The 22,461-nt window shown below is 44.2% G+C and overlaps 1 protein-coding gene across 3 annotated transcripts in view; it reads left to right on the forward strand.

Annotated features, from left to right (window-relative positions):
• Positions 1 to 22,461, forward strand: part of bcas3 (BCAS3 microtubule associated cell migration factor) — a 210,641-nt gene that overhangs the window by 112,472 nt on the left and 75,708 nt on the right. The window contains exon 24 of one of the 3 annotated variants that reach the window (XM_056611675.1): positions 12,323 to 14,017. The exons of the other annotated variants lie outside the window; for them this stretch is intronic. Coding sequence (XP_056467650.1) covers positions 12,323 to 12,333 — 11 coding nt within the window. The 3' untranslated portion in view covers positions 12,334 to 14,017. Of the gene's footprint in view, positions 1 to 12,322; positions 14,018 to 22,461 lie in introns of those variants that run through there. 3 annotated transcript variants of the gene reach the window in all.

A 22,461-nucleotide genomic window follows, 5' to 3' on the forward strand; every position in this document is an offset into this window, starting at 1 on the left:
GTTTGGTCGCTCCTATGCTTTGGCATTTTTGACAATATAATTTGATTAATGTATATTAGTAGAGTATCATTAATATTTTTATTGTTTTACTGTTCAGTATATTGGTTTACTTTGTTTGAAGTTACAAGGGTTGCAATATTAGGCAAACTGCAACAAGTACTGTTTTGAGAGAAGGAAGCAAAATGGAGATTGAATATAATGCAGAGGTTTTGGTTTTGTTTTTGATGACCTGTCTGGTGACCTCCATGATGAAGACATCAGCTACAATGGCTTCATTGTAGCTGATGTTGATGCTGATGCAGAGGACGTGTTCGTGAGTTTATACAGCATTTGACTTGGCAGACTATGAATTGGGTAGAAAAGCAAAATACACACGTATGTTGTATCATGACATGGAACAGAACAAGACACTACACTTGATCAGTACCGGATTGATATCGCACTGGACGGTACCGCTTTAGGTATTGTGTGAATGGGCGTCTTGTGTGTGTGTGTGTTTGCGTGTGTTTGTGATCACCGTCCTCACCTTTCCTGCCACATCAACAACTATATGAAGTGACAGGCCACATCCTGAGGGGGAATGGCTAAGGGTTTGTTGCAACACAAAAGAGCAGCATAGCCACACACACACCCTTGAATATAAACATTCGCAGTGAGCAGATGCGTAGACACAAACTCACGCATGCAGGCATTTACCCATGACATCACACACGCGCGCGCGCGCGCGCACACACACACACACACACACACACACACACACACACACACACACACACACACACACACACACACACACACACACACACACACACACACACACACACACACACACACACACACACACACACACACACACACCTGGGGCCCTTACCCAGTCTTAATCCCTATACTCATTTGCTCCAGTTCCTCCCGCTATGCTGCAGGGTAGGCTGATAGGAAATAGAGGGGTCAAATTTAGGAAGAAGTGCTAGGCCTTCACACACTCATTGTGCCACATGCAGACCCACATACCAACCTCTGACATACATGTGAAAAGCTGCACACACACGCATAAACACACGCACACACACACACACACACACACACACACACACACACACACACACACACACACACATTTACACACACACACACACACGCACACATTTACACACGCAAACATATTAAAACATACAGATAAATACACAAATACACCCAGACTGCTGATATATTATTTCTGTGATACTGGTATAGGCATCAACCTCTGAGGGCTGTGGAGCATCATATATTGTTGCCGTCCTATTGGTATATTTACAGCCCAGCACAACGGTGTGACCCAGGACAGATGTGTGCCCAGATGAATGTCCTTGTCTGCACTTATTTTGGTTTAGAAACAAAGTCGCCCTCGGGGTGTGAGAAATCCTAACAACAACAAATGAGCAAATTATAATGATTCAATGCATTATACTGAAACGGCTAATAAGCAACACATAGTCATTAAGAATGGTGTGCCATCTGCATTTCATTTTATTTATTTATTTATTTATATATATATATATGTATGTATGTGTGTAGTACTGTTATAAGATTTGTTTGTTTTTCATCAACATCTAAACTTTGATGTTAAATGTCTCGCGAACCAGCTTGGGCTCAGAGCTTTTCACACCCCTTTATAATAAAATAAACTCGGTCTTCGACTAAGTCTCCCGTGACATCTCCTCCCTGCCTCATGGCCTGGCCCGGCCCGGCCTGCCCCGGCCAGGCCTGGGACCCTGTAGAGGGAGAGAGAGAGCCAAAGAGAGAGGGAAGGAAAGAAAAGGGGAAAAAAAAGAGATTGGAGGCAAAGAAAAAGTCTAAAACAAATCTTGTGGAGCGCCGAGGTCAATCTCTTCTCAGTGCCACTGGCTTTGAAGTGCTCGGCTATAGAGTTAATTGTCTGAGCTGGGATTAGAGGGGAAGGTGGTAACAATTTAACCCGGGGGAGAACCAAGGAAAGTGGTGCAGCGTTCGGCCACTCGGGTCTATCAGGTGTTTGCAGATGTTGCGGACTGGTAGACGTCAGACGCTGTCCCTCCTAAAGGTAAGAGGAAGGCTTAAGCGACCCGTAATGCTTTGTTTGCTCAAGCCCCCATCATGTTGTAAATGGCTGCAAGGCAGTGAGGGGGAAGGGGGAGAGGGTGAGGGTGGGGGGGGGGGGGATGAAGCCAGCCTATTGGACAGCTGGACGGGTTGCTGTTGCTATTTTAGACCGTATGCTCAAGGCTGAAGCAGACAGCGGCAATTAGGGCAGCTCTCCGTGCCTCACTCAAGTGGCGGAAACACTGTTTCCCTCACTATAGCAACCAATCTCATTCCACTTATTACCATCAGGTCCCAGAACACCACCCTCTCTCTCCCTGTGGTGGCAAAATCCACAGCTTGAACTGGGAAAGAATTTGGCATCATTGTTAAGCTTTCTTTATGATTAATATTAGAATATACACCCTAGAAATTATGGCTTTATCATTATATGATGTTTTATATATTTCTCAATTTGGAAAGCTGATGATGTGTGACGTCATAGATCAAAGTAAGGTTCAGTTTAAAGCGCAACCCTCACTTTGATTCTTCAAATATATATATATATATATATATATATATGTGTATGTATGTATGTATGTATGTATATGAATAAATTAATCGATATGTATATATTTTAAAACATAAGATGCCTTCAGAGCTCATGTAATATGTCTCCCTTCTCTATACTCGCTGTCTTCCTTGAGTATATGCAAAATCCACCTTAGGAGTCTTGGAGCTGACCCTAGCTGCCAGCCTCGCTGCTCGTCCTTAGGTAAAGCACGTCCTGTTTGATGAAGTGCTTAGGATGCATTGTGGGTATGGAGTCATATGGAGTCTGGACTCCCTGGAAGAAGAGATATTGTATCTCAATGGGACCTTCCTGGTAAAATAAAGGATAAATAAAATCCTACCCTATCCTGCGGACTGTCTCGGCGTGCAACCGTCTCAGCCTTGCTCATATCTGCCCTTTTATAATTAGTTTATAACAGAAGTTGCTTCCTGTCAGTAAATCCAACAAACGTCTTCTGTACTTGAACGGTTTTCCCTTAAATTCAAACAATAAATCCCAACATATTCTAAAAAAATTTACATAATTTAGGTGCATTTTCTACAAATGCACCACGCAGCATTGGGGTTGGCCATGTCCTCCTATCTCCTAATCACTCTGCAAGTTTTGTCAGTAAAATAGCCAGGCAGATTTCCTTGCTAGAATGGTGTTCTGGATATATTCACACCAAAATAACGTCAACTTCGGAAAAAGAAAGCATGCGACACACTCATGCACATTCCTATGAAACGTATGTCCAACCTCCATATTTGGGATATTTGTTTCTTTGAAATTTCTTCCCTTCCCCCATTTGACTTAAAGTTATTGATGAGCGAGTGAGTCAGTGGGCGACGGGCAGAATATAGAACAGACATCATAACCGTTAGCAGCCCCGACACTGCCAGTCTGTCAGGAAGAGACCGCCCCTGCCTGCATGGCTGGCAACAACAGCCGGTCCATTTACAGTAACTCTGGGCTTTCACGTCTCATCCCCGACCCTATAGTATATCAATACTATTCTTCTTCTACATATTTGTTGTCATCTTACGCAGACACAACCCTGTCTCAGCCCGCAGTTTCCTTTTTTAAACACGTTTATTTATACGGTTTAGTTTTGCTCTTTCTTTGTCCAAAGGTCTTCTCATTTCCTGTCTCCTCTGGTATTTTTGTGTGGTGCTTGTTCTTCTATTTTCTTGTTTTCCGCACCTTTAACCATATCGTTCTCATCTTATGACTGTCTGGTGCCTCCTACACACACACACACATATCCCTCCCTGTCCCTAGTGGGGGTGTTGTTTGTAAAGCATTATAATTTATAACGGGACAGAGTGGATTTAATTTCAGTACGTGGGGGCTCGCCAGCAGGGCGCCAGCCTGCAATCAGGGAATCAGCAGCCCAGCTTGTGCAGGGCCTGCGCACACACACACACACACACACATGCACACACACACGCACACAAGCACACACACACACAAATGCAGACGCACTCACACAGCCACACTCGTCAGACCACCGCACAGAACAGGGTAGAATGGAAAGTATTATCAGTGGCCACAAACGGACACTGTTTCTCCTCACCAGGCTCCTTGGTGGCTTCCTCTTCTGTAGTCCAGGGACTCCTCGGCTTGGCTTTCAGTCTCTCTCTCTCTCGCTCTTTCTCTCGCCCTCTTTCTCTTGCGCGCCTTCTCGCTCTCTCGCCCTCTCTCACCCCTCTCTATCTCGTCCTCTCTCTCACCCTCTTGCTCTCTATCTTGTTCTTTGTTTTTTTTATTCGGTTAGGTGTCTGGCTTTCATTATCATCCGTTGTGTCTCTTCTTCTCTACTTTCTCTTCCTCTCCAGTTGTTGTCGTGATGTCATTACTTCAGTGTATTGTAGCGCTGCTACAATCGACTACTCTGTTTGGCGCATTGTAAACTCTCATCATCAAAGAAGCTGCTTTGCTTTTAGAGGTTAAAACAAGGTCAGATCATCCACTCATAAGAGATCCTCCCCCGGAACGTTTTCAAATACTTGCTACTGTCCTTCATTGCTCCCCAACTCATCCCTTCATTTTTTATGCCCCTGGGTTTTTTTTGGTTTTTTTTTACCCTTCCTATTCGCCAGTTGCAATTTCCCCTCCACAAAGCCTGGAGCTTTGACCAACCCTACCAGACAGTGACAATCCTCCTGCTTCACACAGGGCCAGAGACTAAACAGCGAGAAAGGGGAAAACTTGTTTTATTTGGTATTGATTACAGAGTGATAACAAGAACCACAACTTTGGTTCGGACGGATAGTCTACTCTTCGAATTAGAGAGAAAGCTGTTTTCATTCTTTCACCTTTAACTTTTTATTTTCCTACCGCCTTTACTCTCTTTTTTTTTGTCTTTCTTTTCAACGAATTTATGGAGTAAACTATGCACAAATAATGATCATTATAAATTGTTCCTACTTCACTGTAGATCTTTTTCTGATCAGATCCATCAGCGTGCAGGATGCCATGCATTTTTAGATCTTTGACTCCTGTGCAGTTCGTAACTTGAAGGGAGGAAGAGTGGATTTATTGACAGAACTTAATAACTTTCCATTAAATACCAGGGCAAAAATGCTAGAACTACAGATTATGTAACTGTTGAGTCACAGTTTGCTAAACTGGAAGTAATTTGGGGCCGTCTACGTGACATCAAACCCTATAGTCCAGCCTTGTTGGTGTGTATCTCCACACGGATCCATCCGTTGGACACACACGTATAGTTTTAATCTCGGGCATCACCCAGTGTGTTATTCTGTGCCTGCTGTTATATTAGGATGATTGGACATCTGCCGGATGGGGGGGAGAGATCTAAGCCGGCCAGTGAGACGGTCCTGTCTGGTCAACCAATCATTACTGATATCCCACTCAAATGCAATGAGGATCATTTGACCTTCACCCTAATGGGTACAAAAAATGAACTGCAGCATCTTTCTCCATTTACTTTATTTTATACCCTTTCTTTCCACAGTGCTTGCATTTGCATTTACTACTGCCTATACACACACACACACACACACACACACACACACGCGCACACACACACACACACACACACACACACACACACACACACACACACACACACACACACACACACACACACACACACACACACACACACACACACACACACACACACACACACACATAGATTACAAGTAATGTTTCAAGCTGTAAAGAAAAACAATCACTGTGCGAACACATACGGTGTACGTGAAGAGTAAACGGCATGCACAACACAGATGCAAACGTTTGAAAAGAAAAACAACATTCAGATCCACAAATAGCTGGACACTTATGTACCACATGAAATGATGGGGAAGAAGGTAATTGTCTGATCCTTTCTTCCTTCTTGCCATGTCGTCCGGCAGCTGAGTTCATGTGAAAGAATTTTAAATTAGAGAGTAGCCTTCTTTTTCTTTTTTTTGCCAAGAATTGAACTTATTTTACCCTCACACTAACACAACACAAACACACACTCAGATGAAATCATGTGCTGCACGACACACACCACAAACACATGCTGAAGCGGTCCGATAATAATCACAATAATAAAAGAAGAGAGAGAGAGGAGAGAAGCAGATAAGCAAGACAATAACGCTGGTGTTTCGGAGACGGCCCTGCAGTGACGGGCGCTAAACAGGTTTCTTCAGAAGAAGAAGAAGAAGACGAAGAAAAAGAAGTAGAGGCCAAATTAATTCTGTTCCCAACAACCAGTGTGTTGGTTAGAGCACAGATCTCACAGTAGAAGCTTAGTCCTCACTAATTAATCTTGTCATTCATCCTCCACCCATACCACCACCAGCATGGCGAAGGGTAGAGTACCCATCAGAGGTGATTCATTAATCTGCCCGACATGCTCCAACAACCGGCTTTCTCTCTTTCTCCCACACGGCTTTGCGGTGCCTCTAGATTGGGGCTGCTGAAATCATTTTCTTCGCCAATAGAATAAATTGGACGACCTTGGTCAAATTGCCAACTTCTTAAGACATATTATTTGTATTTATGTGTGCTACATGCTTTCTGAAGCACATTTGTGGGTTTGTGTGTGTATATGTGTGTGTGTTTGTGGGTGTATGTGTGTTTGTAGTGCCACACTAATGGCTATACAGTTGTAGTTGTTTCCTTTAAGTCAGAGTTATGAAGTGTTAGCAAGCGCTTTTAAGGTTTTGAACCTCCCCTGACAGCGGTTAGTGTGCATATTACAAAGGTTAGGGGGCTTTGCTATCGCTCACATTTAGCCCCTCTCTGTACAAAGAAGCATACTTCTAAACACACACACACACACACACACACACACACACACACACACACACACACACACACACACACACACACACACACACACACACACACACACACACACACACACACAAACTTAAATTAAGCTGGACTGACCATAGACTTTTATACATGAGCTGTTCCCAAATTTAATCAAAAGCACTAATAGTTTCTGTGTGGGAGCTGCTTTTCTTAAGTGTGTGTGTGTGTGTGTGTGTGTGTGTGTGTGTGTGTGTGTGTGTGTGTGTGTGTGTGTGTGTGTGTGTGTGTGTGTGTGTGTGTGTGTGCGGGGGTGCATTTAAGGCAGAAGGAGCCCTAGAGGCAGGAGTAGTTGATTGGGCGGCACATGTGTGATTTGGCTGAGAGATCAAACACACACACACACACACACACACACACACACACACACACACACACACACACACACACACACTTGATGAATGTGAAAAAGGAGGAGGGGTCTGGCCCTTTAACTGCTGTTGATCAAGGTTGGCCTGTTCTTGCTTCATTAGATATGACTAACATGAATTACACACACAAACACCCAAACACACTAATAAATGCATAAATACACACAAACACACACACACACCCACTCACACTCACAAATACATAAATACACACATGCACACTTACAAATACATAAATGCATACACAAACACACATCCATGCATACATGCATAAATACATGCATACACATGCACGCAAACAAAAGCTTGCACGAACATGCATAGGAGGCGTTTAACAATGGAGGAGATCATTCTAGTTGAGTGTGGCTTTGTTGTACATTAAAATTGGTCTGTTGGTGTGTGTGTGTGTATGTACGTCCATGTGCACACAAATGTAGTGCCTGAAATAAGGTCAACCCCTCCTGTATGTAGCTACAGCTGTCTGAGTGTGTATGTGTGTGTGTGTGTGTGTGTGTGTGTGTGTGTGTGTGTGTGTGTGTGTGTGTGTGTGTGTGTGTGTGTGTGTGTGTGTGTGTGTTTATCTCCATTACATGTGCAGAGGATTATTATCATCTCTCTCATCAGCCCCCTTCTACTCACTAATTGAAATGTAACTCAGTTTCCTGTAAAACACCACAAACAAACACTTACACAAACACCCACACCCACACCTTCTGTACACACTCTGAGACGCACATATTTTCGGTATTTCCAGCCCTAAAACGATGCATAATTGCTCCTTGCAATAAATAATTGCATACAGTGGAAATGATTCATGATATCCCACTGCCATTGGTAGCAATGAATAGCACACATTATTCAGGGAGTAAAAACAATGTAATGCACACTCCCAGTGATCTGCACGGGAGAAACTGATATATGTCTGTTGTGTTTTCACCGGTGACTCCGGGACCTATGATGAATAGTATATGAATAAGTCCTCTTACATCCTGTATAAAGCTCCTCACCACAGCCAGCCACCACCACCACACATTATTCACGGCCCTGTTTCCCTCCTACCAGGTATACGGTCCTAAAGATTAAATCAGCAAGCCCCTCTGATGAAGCCTTAGTCCGGCGCTGCTCTAGTGGGGAAGGTAGTAAAGTATTTATGAGGGCAGCAGAGCAGGCCGGTGATTCATATACACTCTATTAGTGCTCTATTAGATCGCAGTCTAAGTGGCCCTCGTCGTAAGAGAGTGCCGATGTTATGGATGCTCTACTTTCCTCCCCACGTTCACATCCTGCTGTTCCTCCTCACGTAGACACCCACACACGCATAGATACATGCCCGAGTCCGCCCTCTACCACTGTGGCCTGTGTGACCCCCCTCACGCCAACGACACCACCCCCAACACCAACTTGCGCGCTTTTTTCACACATGACGTGGCCCACCTTTCCCGCCCATCTGTCACGTCCTGCGCCTCGCGCCGGCCAGCCCGCCATGCGAGGCTAACGCCGCGGTGATCAATGGGCCGAGGTCGTGGCATATGGCCATGTCCCGAGGTGTCGTGGAGGCAGGCGGCAGGCAGCCGTGCACAGGACAGAGCAGACAGGCGCATGAATGTGCAAATGGGCAACGGCGTGCTTGTGCTGTCACGTGCATGCGTGGGCCTTTTTTACATGCGAGAGATATTCACATATGCATCTCTCTCTCTCTCTCTCTCTCTCTCTCTCTCTCTCTCTCTCTCTCTCTCTCTCTCTCTCTCTCTCTCTCTCTCTCTCTCTCTCTCTCTCTCTCTCTCTCTCTCTCTCTCTCTCTCTCTCTCTCTCTCTCTCCCGCCTCCATAATGAGCAGAGTCCAACCGTGGATCTATATTATATTCAGACGCAAGGGCGCCACCACTTAAATTACCATCGCAGTCAATATGCCGGATCTATTGGTGGCTCCCCAGTGTGACAAGAATACTTGTTTGATATATTTGTTGGTATATTCATATTTCTTTATATGTGTTTATGAATATATATTATCTATATAAAAATCTTGCAAGATTCAGACAATTTTTATTCCAAATTCATCAGGCTGCTCCCAGAAGTGGCAAAATCATAGGTGCCAAGCAAAGCAGTCTAGCAGACCTGTACAATAGATTTGTCCACAAAAAGGCAGAATCTATTTTATCAGCAAATGGTCATCCTCTTCATCCTGAGTTTCAGTTGTTACCTTCTAAGTCACGTTTCAGATTCCCTGCAGTTAAACCAATAGATATAGACTCTCATTTGTTCCCAGTGCCATTACTCTACTGAACTCAGATTTTGGAGCTCTGGGCCGACATGGTGTTTTTGGTGCAGTGTGAGGTATGATTACCTGCTGTATGAAAGGTACTCCATGGAGAGCAGAAAGTGTTTCCTGTTTTTCATTTTTTATTTTATTTGACACATAGTAGTTATTATTATTATTCTGATTTACATGGGTATGTCATGCAGGGATGCTTATCAGCATGCATGTATACACTCTGCACTATCTATACTATCTGCATGTATGTTTGGTCTGTCATGTTGTACTTTCTGTCCTATGTTGTCTATTGATGTCTTGCTGCAAACAAAATCGCCCTTAGGGGACAATAAAAAGCTTTAACTTAAGTGGAGTTTGCTGGGTTAACATTCACTTGCCTTAGCTCACCTTTACAGGAGCAAATGCTAACCAAGCAAACTCCCCCTCTGGATGCACAATGGCGAATTTAGAATGAAACACTTTGTCTGAATACGGATGGGAGAGGGCAAATGGCAATTTTACAGAAATCTCTGGGTATCCCTTTAACAAATAATGCTCACTATAAAAACAACTGCGAAAACACTGCAACACAAATGAATGCTGCAAACTTAATTCCCAGGCTACCAGATGCAATTTCCCCTCTGCTTGTTTTCCCCCACAGTGTTCTGGGAAGAGAGAGTGAGCATATTGACACTAATGGGTGCAGAGGTATCCATAAGCAGCAGAGGCCGGCCAACGTTAATTCACTCCACTGCCGTCATGTCCATTACGGAAGCTCTGGTCCGGCAACTCATTGTGGTCACTTAGGATGCATTTCCAACGTGGCAGGGTGGACAGATACTGTGTGAAGCCTTTATGTTTTGATTTGTTGTTCTCTCCCCCCCCCCCCCCCCCCCCCCCCACCCAACCCAAACCCAGTTCTAACCTGGACTCCCATCAAGCAGCATCAAATGACCACCACCCTCAGCTTCTGATAGTTCCCTAGTTACATTACAGGAATTACTGTTCTTATTAATCAATATTTTATAGAGAATCATCAATACAGAGTTAGGCATGAATGCAACTCCCAATATTGAAGGAAAAATGGCTGGCTATTGCATGCAGGCCTACATGATCACCATGCATTGAAGTGTGTTTAATACACCACTCTCTCTGCTCATCCCCCGGCCTTGATGGTGGAGTCATTTATTTTTCACCAGGTCATAGGAGTCAGATTAGGGGTCCAGATGTTAATCCCACGATATGACAATAGCAGTATTATATGCCGCTTAGCCGGGGCCGCGGCGGTGGAGAGAAAGGGAGATCATTGGGATGTGGGAGAGGCAGGCCAGTCTTAACCCCATTGCTCGGCTGTCTGGTGTGGATTAAAGCGAGCAGCCTGTTTATTGGGAGTCGAGATTGGGGCCCGGGGGATTAACGTGAGCTGTCACCTCCACAACAACTGCCTCCGCGAGCGGGGAGGGGAGTGGATTTGTCCCTGCAGAGAGAGAGAGTGGTAGATTGAGAGTGAGAGAGAGGGGGACATTTTAATACATTCTACTTACCAAGTGGCTCACAGCAAGAACACAGAGCCCGAGATCGCACACCATAACAGCTTAATCATCCCTTTTAATTAGGATCTCAGAAAAGGCAGCAATTTAAGGGTTTTACGTACACACACACACTCTTATGTTCATAAGTAGAGTGTGTGTGTGTGTGTGTGTGTGTGTGTGTGTGTGTGTGTGTGTGTGTGTGTGCGCACACACATCTGGTCTAGTCAAATTTCCTTTAACTATCATCCCTCCAGAGCCTTGTCGTACATGCTGTTCACACACACACACACACACACACACACACACACACACACACACACACACACACACACACACACACACACACACACACGTGAGAGTTGGACCCAGTGTTTTTCACACAGCGGGGCATGGGGTCGTTTGCCAGTTTTCAGAGTGCGATCCACCCACCACTCTCCCTATGTCCACAAACCTGCTGTTTGTTGGTGTGCACAGACACGCAAACATACGCGGCACGAACATGTGTAACCGTGTCTGTTTCAGGTTGTGTGCGTGCGTGTGTGTGTGTGCATATGCAATGGTGTGTTGGTGTGTGTTTGTTCATGTGCGCGCGCATGTGTGTGTGTGTGCGCGTGTGTGTGTGTGTGAGTGTGTCTGCAGACATGCTCTCAGCTGAGGAAGCTGGTTCACGGGTCGGTCAGAGCCTCCTTATTTCCTTTTAATTGATTTAAGATGGGCCAACAAGACCTCTGCAAGCACACGGCACTCATTACTTTTACTCGTACATGGACAAGCATGCGATTGCACGTGCACACTCACACACGCCGCGTAGTTGAGGTGCTCCCTAATATCTAAAACACACACACACACATACGCACACACACGGACACCGAGCCTCAGCTTCTCTTGCACCCTTGCTACTTTGCATCTCCGTCATCCTCTATTCTCAGGCCACTTTCACACGGCAGGGTCTGCTTTAGTTGCTCTCTTTCGGATAAAGAACATAGATTACCCCCTTCTGTTCGTTTGATTGAATTCATAGTTCACATTTTATCAACTTACACATAGTTCCCACTTTATCAAAACTTTAGGCTGGGGGGTAGCCTGACCATCCACAATAATTAGTTCTGCATGGTTTTACTAAATGTCTATCAAGAACGAACCTGGATACGCATGCTCAGTCAAAAATAGGAAATCCTGGAAGAGATTTTTCATTCAAAATATATAAGAGGATTAAAAACACGTTTTTTCTGTCTATCTCTTGCAGGTATATCCTAAATATGGAAAGTCTTCACTCATTTTAATTTATTCATTTGCAAAGCATGCACCTTCCATCACCCAATTTGAATCTGGCCATTCGTCCAGTCAACCAGTCATTCATTCATCCAATCATCCATTTATCCTTTCTATCCCCATAACTCTCTCCCTCAATCTCTCACTACAAACTCATTGGTTTACCATGGTTGTGAGAGAGGACATGAGAGGAGGAGGAGGAGGAGATGGAGGAGGAGGAGGAGCAGGAAAAGAGGAAGATTTCCAGCAGGGTGTGCACTGAGTTCAGGAAAGAAACGACAGGCCTGTTATGGCTCTTTACTATTGTTGTTAATGTTACTATATTATACATTATATTCAGAATTGTTATGATCATAATTATTTGTTTTATATTATTGTTGACTTTGTATAGTTCATATCGTGTCGCATTGATTGTGTTCTGTTCGTCCCTCATTGTGTATTAAAAGGGTAAGTAAACAGTAAACTGTCTTGGCAGGAGAATTTTAAAACATGTGATGTAAGGGGGATCAAAGTGATAAAGGTTCAGACGGACACATTGGGTTCAAAAGGAGCAGGGGCAAGGGATGTGTCAAAACACACAGCAAGCAATGATGCAGTCAATAGTGGACTCCCACCCTCGAAAAGTGCTTTTTAACTGGAAGAAGCAAACCTCAATAGTGTTTTTACTAGGTTAAACTAGTAAAAAAAAAAAAAAGTTTTTATAACTTTACACTTTTTCTTTCAGGAATAACGGTAATGTTCACTCTGTTAGTCCCAAGATTATGTTTTTTTGGGGGGTTCCTTTACCCTTAAAAATGTAACTGTCACACTCGGCTATTTGTGCAGTACTTATTGGGGTCCGCCTCATCAATTCGGTTTCCGCGAAAGATTCACTGAAAAGTTGATCAATGGATGTAACGGAGATGCGGGTGGCCATTGTTCTCAGAAATAAAGTTGATGTTGCAGACTTGGATTTCTCACAACACACAATATTGAGCAGCACTCCTATTAGTACAAAATAGCCCAGCATGACAGTTCTCCCCTTCCTCTTCCCCGTCTAATAAAGGCCACGGCGCAGTTCATCTCCATTTGTGTATGTTAGCCCCTGAGCTTTTGGGCCAAAATGGCATCTCGTTTTTTTCATGGACTTCTTGTGGGCCTGCAGCTGGTTGGCAACTCCAGAAGGAAGGAGATGAGTGCATTGGCCCCAGCTGTATCTGGTATTATTGTGGTATTGTTCCATGCACCGAAGCATAGAACCACACTCTCTAGTCTCTGTGCCCTTTGGGTACATAGGATGATGGGAATATATGCAGAGATTATGTGAGACGGTTTCATGATTATCTAGGAAAGAGAGCTGTTGTAGATTTATTCCCGGAAAAGGAGTATCACAAGAAAGTGTCTGGGTTCTGAATCTATTTCTGTGTCTTGTTCTCTGCCTTTTATTGTTTTTTAAACAGCTCTTGAACAACTCATCCTGACCTATGAGCTGTCTGTTGTTGCCCATGTCTTTCATAGGTTGATACTAACTATGTAGTCTGCCACTCAGAGGTTAACATATGATCTGACCTGTCAAATGTGCTACAGTTTTCAGTGATTGACAATTATGGCTCTACATTAAAATATTAAACATTCACTTCAGATGGGATCTTTCTTATCCATATATAACTTGTGTGTGTGTTCTTTATACACATGGTTCTATGAACTAACAGACAAACATGACATTGTGCTTTGGAAAACATGAATCCTGATGATATAATTTGTCTTCTCTCTCTCTCTCTCTCTCTCTCTCTCTCTCTCTCTCTCTCTCTCTCTCTCTCTCTCTCTCTCTCTCTCTCTCCATCATCTGATCTGGCTGTATGAACTCTATGTCAACTTCAGCAAGCTTGACTTGGCGTTGAATCAGCAGCATGTGACCGTGTGCTCTTTATATCTCCTGGTGCACTCCCTGCACCACGCAGAAAGATAGTCACTATGTACTGTATGTGTCTCCGTCTGCGTGTTTCATGGCATGAAATGTCTTGGCAAGTAATTGGTTGTCAAATATACGTCGCCCATTGATTTACACAAAATCACCTTGAGGGAGTATATTGGCCTTCAACAGAGCGATGCAATTGTTTGAGATTCTTGCAGCCACCAGCGAAATACATATATATAACATATTGAGGGTGAGAATTGAATGGTTGCCTTGCACTAGTCAAAGACCTTAAAGGATTTATCAAATATCCTAATATTGAGATGAGCGATGCGCTGAGATCTAGCCTTGGAACTAGACGAATCTGCGAACTCATGTCTTATTTGCTCTGGCATAACGATCTGGGCCCACTCCAATTCAGACAGAATCACAGCATACTTGGACCGGGACGGGCCAATCACAATTCGTTCAATCCATTCATCTAATAAGGGGCAGGTTTTAGGCATTTTCATTAACACCGAACATGGGCGCCACCAATGTCTCACACGTTTCATTGCTCTGATTGGTTTTAGGTCTATCCAATTGCATCCAGAGGCAAGGAGGTCTGATCTGGACTTGATAATGCCCCTTGGAAATCAGAAAACAAACTGAGAGGTTCCAGACATATACTGTACGTATCTGTTGGTCTAGCATTTTCAGGCCAACCGAGATTTCAGGGTAACTGAGATCCTAACCGAAAGGGAACAAATAGGGTTTTTGTTAAAATAATGAAATTACTTTTCTTCCCATTGACTCAGAATGCTGGCAAGTCACTCTGCATCCAACTACGCAAACCCCCTTAAAGGCCATAAACGGACCTGCGTGTTGGGCTCCCTTTCTGACCCGTTGGTCATGTTTAAAATGTGCAACGCCCATATTTCGTGTGAACTCCTGCTAGAACGTGTTGTCCCACTCCACCAACACACAGCTTGAACCTTTGTGTGAGTCTGACACTCTGTTCAGCAGCAGCCGACCAACACCAGGCTCTGAGCGGTATATCTCGGGGGTGGGGGAACCCCCACTTTGAACCATTATCCAGCTCTTTATAATCAGCACCAACAATTAGAACCCCTCTGTACTTGTGTGATTGCTGTCCGTGTGTATTTTAGACCGCAATGGGTAAAGCAAAAAAAATGAAAAGGACATACTAGAGGCAGTACTGCCCTCTGTGTGTGTGTGTGTGTGTGTGTGTGTGTGTGTGTGTGTGTGTGTGTGTGTGTGTGTGTGTGTGTGTGTGTGTGTGTGTGTGTGTGTGTGTGTGTGTGTGTGTGTGTGTGTGTGTGTGTTTATCTCTATTACATGTGCAGATGATTATTATCATCTCTCTCATCAGCCCCCTTCTACTCACTAATTGAAATGTAACTCAGTTTCCTGTATTGTCTCTGCTTTTTTTTGAAGTGCTCAGCCATCCCAGCCCCCTTCAAATGACTGTGCTGCCATAATAAAGTATTGCCATGCCATTCCAAAGGCTGTCCAGTAAAAATGACTGCAAGTGTGTTTGTTTGTGTCTGTATGTGGTCAAAGGCATGTGTTTTTGGTCGAGTGTGTGTGTGTTTGTGCGTGCACATGTGTGTGTGTCTGTGTGTGTGTTTTTGCATACACTTGAGTGTGTGGGTGTGGGTGTGTTTACACAAAAAGGATCCATGAGAGTGTGTATGGTGGTTTTTGTGATGGAAAACTTAAAATACAAAGTTTTTACTGGCTTTTTGTTTGTTTTTTAAACCTGTAGAAATGTAGAGACTGACTCTAAAGGTTGGTTTTGGCCATACATGTACATACATACATTGTATCTAGTATTGTCCAGGTAGCTTGGTCAAATTAGGGCCAACCACCTGACTACGCTATCTCACTCACTCACTCACTCACTCACTCACTCACGTACTTAAAAACACACAAATATGTACACACTTAGAGTGCAGGACACTTAGTCTTCAAGCTGTGATGCCCTTACCTGGGGCTTCCCGGCCTGTTGAATTATCAATGGGTTCCATCCATGCTCATGCATAGTGCATTGGCGCAAACATGCCATCAGATGATATACATACTGCATTGGCACCTGCACCTGCCGCGACACTAACAAGCAACCAATCTATATTTCATCAACACATGCAGGGCGCCGGTGTTGGCTGAGGCCAGGTGCACTTGTATGCGCGCGCGTTTGCCAAGACAGTCTGAGGTGTGCAACCTTTTTTCTTCTTGGCTCGTAACCCATTTCCGTACCGCCTTGTTGACGTCATGTTTATAATCCCTTTGGATTGCAAACCACCTAGCCCCCCCCCCCCCCACACTCCTGTCTGCCCATGCTCCACCATGACGAGACGAAGCAAGGGACCAATAGTTGACTTTGTGGAAAGTGTCTGTCTGTTTGTCTATGCAATGAGCCCCCCTCGTTCCAGTAAGGGGGCTAGCGTGCTAGTCGGCGGCGGGGGGCCAGAGTGTCGTCTCGTCCACCCATCCCCCCCACCTCTCCAATGCCCCCCAGACCCATGGCCTTCTAAATGAGAACCACTGGGCCCCGTCTTCGTGCCGTCTCCGGGGCCCGGCTCAGGGACAGGCGGGAGCCGAGGGGTCAACAGCTGGTGCAGGATATATAGCAATCGTTTATCGAAAAAAAAAAAAAAAAGACTGCGGGGAGAAGGGTGAGCAGAAAGAAAGAGAAAATGAGAAAAAAAAAAAAAAGGAAAAAAAGACGCCCCTAAACCGCCAACAGCTGGGAAGGGTTGGGAGTAGCCTGGAGGCTGGCAACACAGCCCCCCCCCCCCCCCCCCCCCCCCAAGCCCCAATCCTACACACACACACACACACACACACACACACACACACACACACACACACACACACACACACACACACACACACACACACACACACTAACACACACACACACACACACACCCCCTCTCTTCGCCCTGCTCCAGATGGGGGAGGTTACGCCGAGGGTAGCCCCACCCCACTCCACCCAGCCACCCTCCCCACTTCCCAAACTTCCCATTCCCATTAAGCCCAGGCCTGAAAATTGCGGAGGAAGGGAGCAAGAGGAAGAAAAGTAAAAGAGCATGACTGCTCTATCCCCCCCCCCCCCCTGTCCCTCCCCCGCTGCCCTCCTCGCTCCTAATCAAATAAAGCAGGAAGCTTCCGAGACGGAAGAGGAGTGTTTATTGATATTTGCTAGAGCACCCTTCCTCCACACGCACACCCACGCATGCACACGGACATGCGCACACACATAGGCACGCATGTAAGAAAACACACTCCCTGTGCCTCCTGTCCCGTCTCCTCCCTTGGTTTATTTTGAATGTGTTTTTTTCTCCCCCCCCCCCCTCCTTCCTTCCTCCCTCCCCCTGTCTTTTGATATTGTAGATGACCCATATATCGTGTCTGAACTAAGTGTTTTGAATATAATGGGTAGATAGAGAGGAGGGGTTGGTCCTAAAACATAAAATATTCCTTAAATGGGCCAGTGGATGAAGAGGTAGAGCACTCCCGATGGGTTGTGCACGCTGGGCAAATGGCTTCCCCAGAGAATGTATTGAATGAAGAGGGTGTTCCGTGGAATGAAAAGCCTTCACAGCAGCACAGATCTTGGAGTAAGGATGGATGACCGTGTAACAATGAATCGTGCGTGGAACACATGGCGTACTACAGACCCTGGCTCCTATTTGAGCCGAGGGAAGCCTGTCGAGGGGATTGTGTTACGTCTCCCGCACCCCCTGTTTTTTGGCCCTTAAAATTTTGAAATGGCATCATGGAGTATCTGCTGATTCAGCTCAGTAAGTGGCCCTTTTAAAGTTGGGAAAGTGGAGCCCAGAATTGCAACGGTAACCTTACAATTCTGTAACTATAATGCAGATCTCATGTGAAACGGTGCCAGGAACGGCGGAGAAATTCTATCAGTCACTATTCTGTGTGTGTGTGTGTGTGTGTGTGTGTGTGTGTGTGTGTGTGTGTGTGTGTGTGTGTGTGTGTGTGTGTGTGTGTGTGTGTGTGTGTGTGTGTGTGTGTGTGTGTGTGTGTGGAAACAGTTTTTCTGTATATGACAGCCCACTGGTCATTCAGCATCCAATCAGGAGGACTCTTTCATCTTTTTATACTGTCAGTGTGCCCCTGCACTTGGTCACCACTACTTGGTTGTGCTCAGCTCCATAATTGTTATATATTGAGACAGGACTTGCACTAATATCCCATGTCTTGATTCAAAAGGAAACAGTGCTGGAAAGGTATGTAGTGCGCTGAGGCCAGCCAAGCTCCCCACCTCCTGTAACAGAGTAGGGTTCTACAGCCATTTTCAATTTTTTATGAGGCTACGTAAAACACTAGAATAATACCCCGGCAGTGTTCTAAATGCAAAAACCCTGGATGCTATTCCCCTGAAGGGGAAAAGAGCAGAAACCATATTGAATTTCAAGGAAAATAGTACAGCTCTTATTTTATTGTCAAGACAAGCAGTGGCGACATTGATTATAGCTTTCAGCATCCAAACTGGATGTCAGTTTTCACATATTGAGGTAAAAATTGCCCTTCAAAGCACATGAAATCCCAGCAGAACTGGTTTTGTTCTGCTAAAGGAATCTGGACTTCTGAATAGTACTTCTCTTCAGTACATCTCCTTGATTGATAAAAAGAGGAAAATATTGCATGAACTGTTTTCTACTGTAGCTTAGCCTTCTTATTTTCAATGCTCCTTTTGTTTTAGGTCATTCAGAAGTGAGAGGATTCCATTCCCCCTTGGGCTGTGTGTGTGTGTGTGTGTGTGTGTGTGTGTGTGTGTGTGTGTGTGTGTGTGTGTGTGTGTGTGTGTGTGTGTGTGTGTGTGTGTGTGTGTGTGTGTGTGTGTGTGTTGAGGGGTTGTGTGTTTGTTTGTGAGTGTGTGGGGGTGTGTGTTTGTGGGTGCGTGTGTGGGGATGTGTGTGTGGGTGCGTGTCAGATCGGAGTGCCATTGAAACTAAACTCGATGCAGCTCTCCCGCAAAAGTGAGCCTGCATTTGAATTCTGACTGGGCAAAAATAAAGTGAAATTGTAGTTAGGAAAATATGTGCCTTACTGATATGCACACACACAATGAAACTACTAATCCACAATAATAACTTTTTTTATTTGTGTATGATTTCACCTTTGTATATAAACAGTATGTACCTTTAATAATTATTTAAAGCAAGCTATTATATTCATATAAATATTTTATAATTATTTATATAAATATATATATATTTATATATTGGTTCCCCCTGTCAACCTCACAAGCAGGTTCCCAACTGGGGCGATCGATAGTGTGTGAGTTTTTGTGTGTGTGTGTGTGTGTGCGTGTGCGCGTGTGTGTGTGTGTGTGTGTGTGTGTGTGTGTGTTATTTACAGCACGGTATTTTGCAACTTTCATGTAAGTGTCTGTCAAGAAGAGACTTCCATGGTGTGTTTGTCTGATTAACAGTTGCCCAGTTGAGCAATGTCCACCCGATGTTGGCTAAATGTGAAAACACTTTTTCTCTCTTTGTTTAAGCCTTCTGTCCACACTAAGCTGGCCTCTTCCAACAATTGTAAACTGTACTTTAGAAAAATGCTCTCCAAAGTAAATAGTGAAAACAACTGTCTCACATTGCGGACGTGCAATGCCTATATTTGTGACGCATAATTTGTGCTCAATGCAGACAAGACAACTAAAGTGGCGCATGTAAGGCACTACAAAGGCCGAAGTGTCACTTCAATGTAGACGGTCAGGGTTGCATATGCTGCAAAAAAAAATGTGAATGTAGCCGGAAAAGGTTCACAGAAACAGTAACTTTAGTATTCATGGTGAGCAGAGTGAAGATGATGGTCTAAACTCTACCTGCAAGCCCGGCCCTCCTCCCCTGCTCAGCCCTTTGGGCACGCAGCAGTCTTCCTCTCTAAGGTCAACACCCACATCCTCTGGGGTCACAGGCGGTTTAGTGTTCCAGTGTCTGTCTCCCTGACCAGCAGCACACCTCCGCCGCCACCGCCAAACACCCCTCCCACCAGCCAGGCCACGGCTATTACCCCAGGAAATTGAAAACATGTACCCCCTGCCCTGTTGCGCATGAGAAAATAAGTGATGCAAACGTGGACCATCAGGTGTGCATGGATGTCCTTAACATTTACCACACACTCAACCCCAACCATGTAAACACACAAACATTCTTCCGCAAAAGCACACACAGAGACGGGAGGGGGGCGAACCATGATTTGTAGGATGTAATTGTGAAATAATGAATGGGGTTAGAGTGCATGGGTCAGACTCTGCTGGGACCAACCATGTCTGCTACCAATGAGGCTTTAAATAGAGGGGTCAGCTAGTGCTATGGCACATGTGCATATATGTATTTTAAAAACGTTTAAAAACACCATACCAAAAATACAATACAGACGCAAATCCTGGCATCCCATAATGAAAAAAGGCATTTAAGCGAGCAATTTGGACTTCACTTCATATTATTTTCGGGCAGCGAATCCTAAAGTCCAGATGTGTCCCCCCGTCTCCAATTATAGATGCACACACATTCTCAAATGGAGGACGGACAGACAGACAGACAGACAGACAGACAGACAGACAGACAGACAGACAGACAGACAGACAGACAGACAGACAGACAGACAGACAGACAGACAGACAGACAGACAGACAGACAGACAGACAGACAGACAGACAGACAGACAGACACAGTTGAATGTAATTATTATTATTATTATACTTTGTAAATAATGTAATCAGATTTTTTTCGTTTTGAATTAACCTTTTTGAAATTAAAATATTGCATTTCAAGTTTTACACCTTCAAAAACACGTAATGTTTTTATTTTCAGTGTTCAACAATTCAGATTACATGAGACTGTGCTCCTATGCCAGCATTTGTACGCTGCATTCAGTCTTGATTGCTTCGGCCTGAATACCCTGCTACTTACCCTGCTAATTGTTATTGCTTGAATATTCTGATTTGTATTCAACCACTTCAATGAGCATTGAATATTATATTTTGAATATCTGCCATTTAAATTTCTTCCAATCAAAATTAACCGCTGCCCAAAGGGCAGTATGCAGTTTGGTTGTCTCATATACTATTGGATGTTATTGGAAGGTGTTGATATTAAAGTATTAGTCTTGGTTTGTGTGCATATGAGACAAGAGACTAGAATGTCCAGAACTTTACAATGCTTATAACTACGTTTTTTCTAAGAATAAAATAATTGATATGATGAAGGTTTACAGCCACAACCTTCCTCGTCTCAAACTAAATAGTGAATTGTATTGAAAATGATGTTAGAATAATGGTATTAGAACATATTGTTCATCATAGTGTTATCGCAAACTTCCAATGATCTTCATATGTAACTAACTAGTAGTCTGCCGAAGATCCAACCTATTGAAGATGATGACATGTTGTCACTGGTTAGGTTTGACCTGAAATGATTTGATTGTATATTCATGAGATAATTGTTGAGATCCTTTGCTCTGTTAGCCAGCTTCCGTCCTATTTCTCTCAATGGACAAGGCTGGGAATCTGAAAGATTAATGGAGTTTAGAGCAGTGATTGTTTAAAGTGATGTCATTATGAAGTAATGCCATTAGTCACATCATGTACCAAGTTGTACTAACTGACTAAGAAAATGACATTACTTAGCCATCCGCAATGCAATTTGAATGTGTCTTGTGTTTGTGTTTGTGTTTGTGTGTATGTGTGTGTGTGTGTGTGTGTGTGTGTGTGTGTGTGTGTGTGTGTGTGTGTGTGTGTGTGTATGTGTGTGTGAAATGATATAAACTGGACCTCAATATCTATAAACACATAGATCCACAAGATCCTTCCCCTTTGCACTCAGAGGAGACACATTGCTGTGTTTACCCCCTATCTGGCGACAATCACAGGAAGGAGCTAGAGATACATGTCTCTCTCTCGTTCTCCCTCTCGCTCTCTCTCTTGCTCTCTCTCTATCAACACTTTAGTCTGTTTATTTGTCCAAGGCAACAACATTGCAGGATTTAGAGCCCCCCCCCACTAGCAACATCTTGTGTATCTGTGTGCACATGTGTTTGGAGTGGGAGAGGTGGGAGACACATTTCCGGACAGAAAGCTCCAAGTCCAATACTCAGGAGAATGTAAACTGGAAATAGTGCATGAAGGATAATAAATAAAGATGCGCTAGCTGTGAGCCGACGCTCACAACGCTTCGAATGTT

This window comes from Gadus chalcogrammus, chromosome 16 (assembly GCF_026213295.1).
Source record: "Gadus chalcogrammus isolate NIFS_2021 chromosome 16, NIFS_Gcha_1.0, whole genome shotgun sequence".
In the NCBI taxonomy this organism is placed as follows: Eukaryota; Metazoa; Chordata; class Actinopteri; order Gadiformes; family Gadidae; genus Gadus; species Gadus chalcogrammus.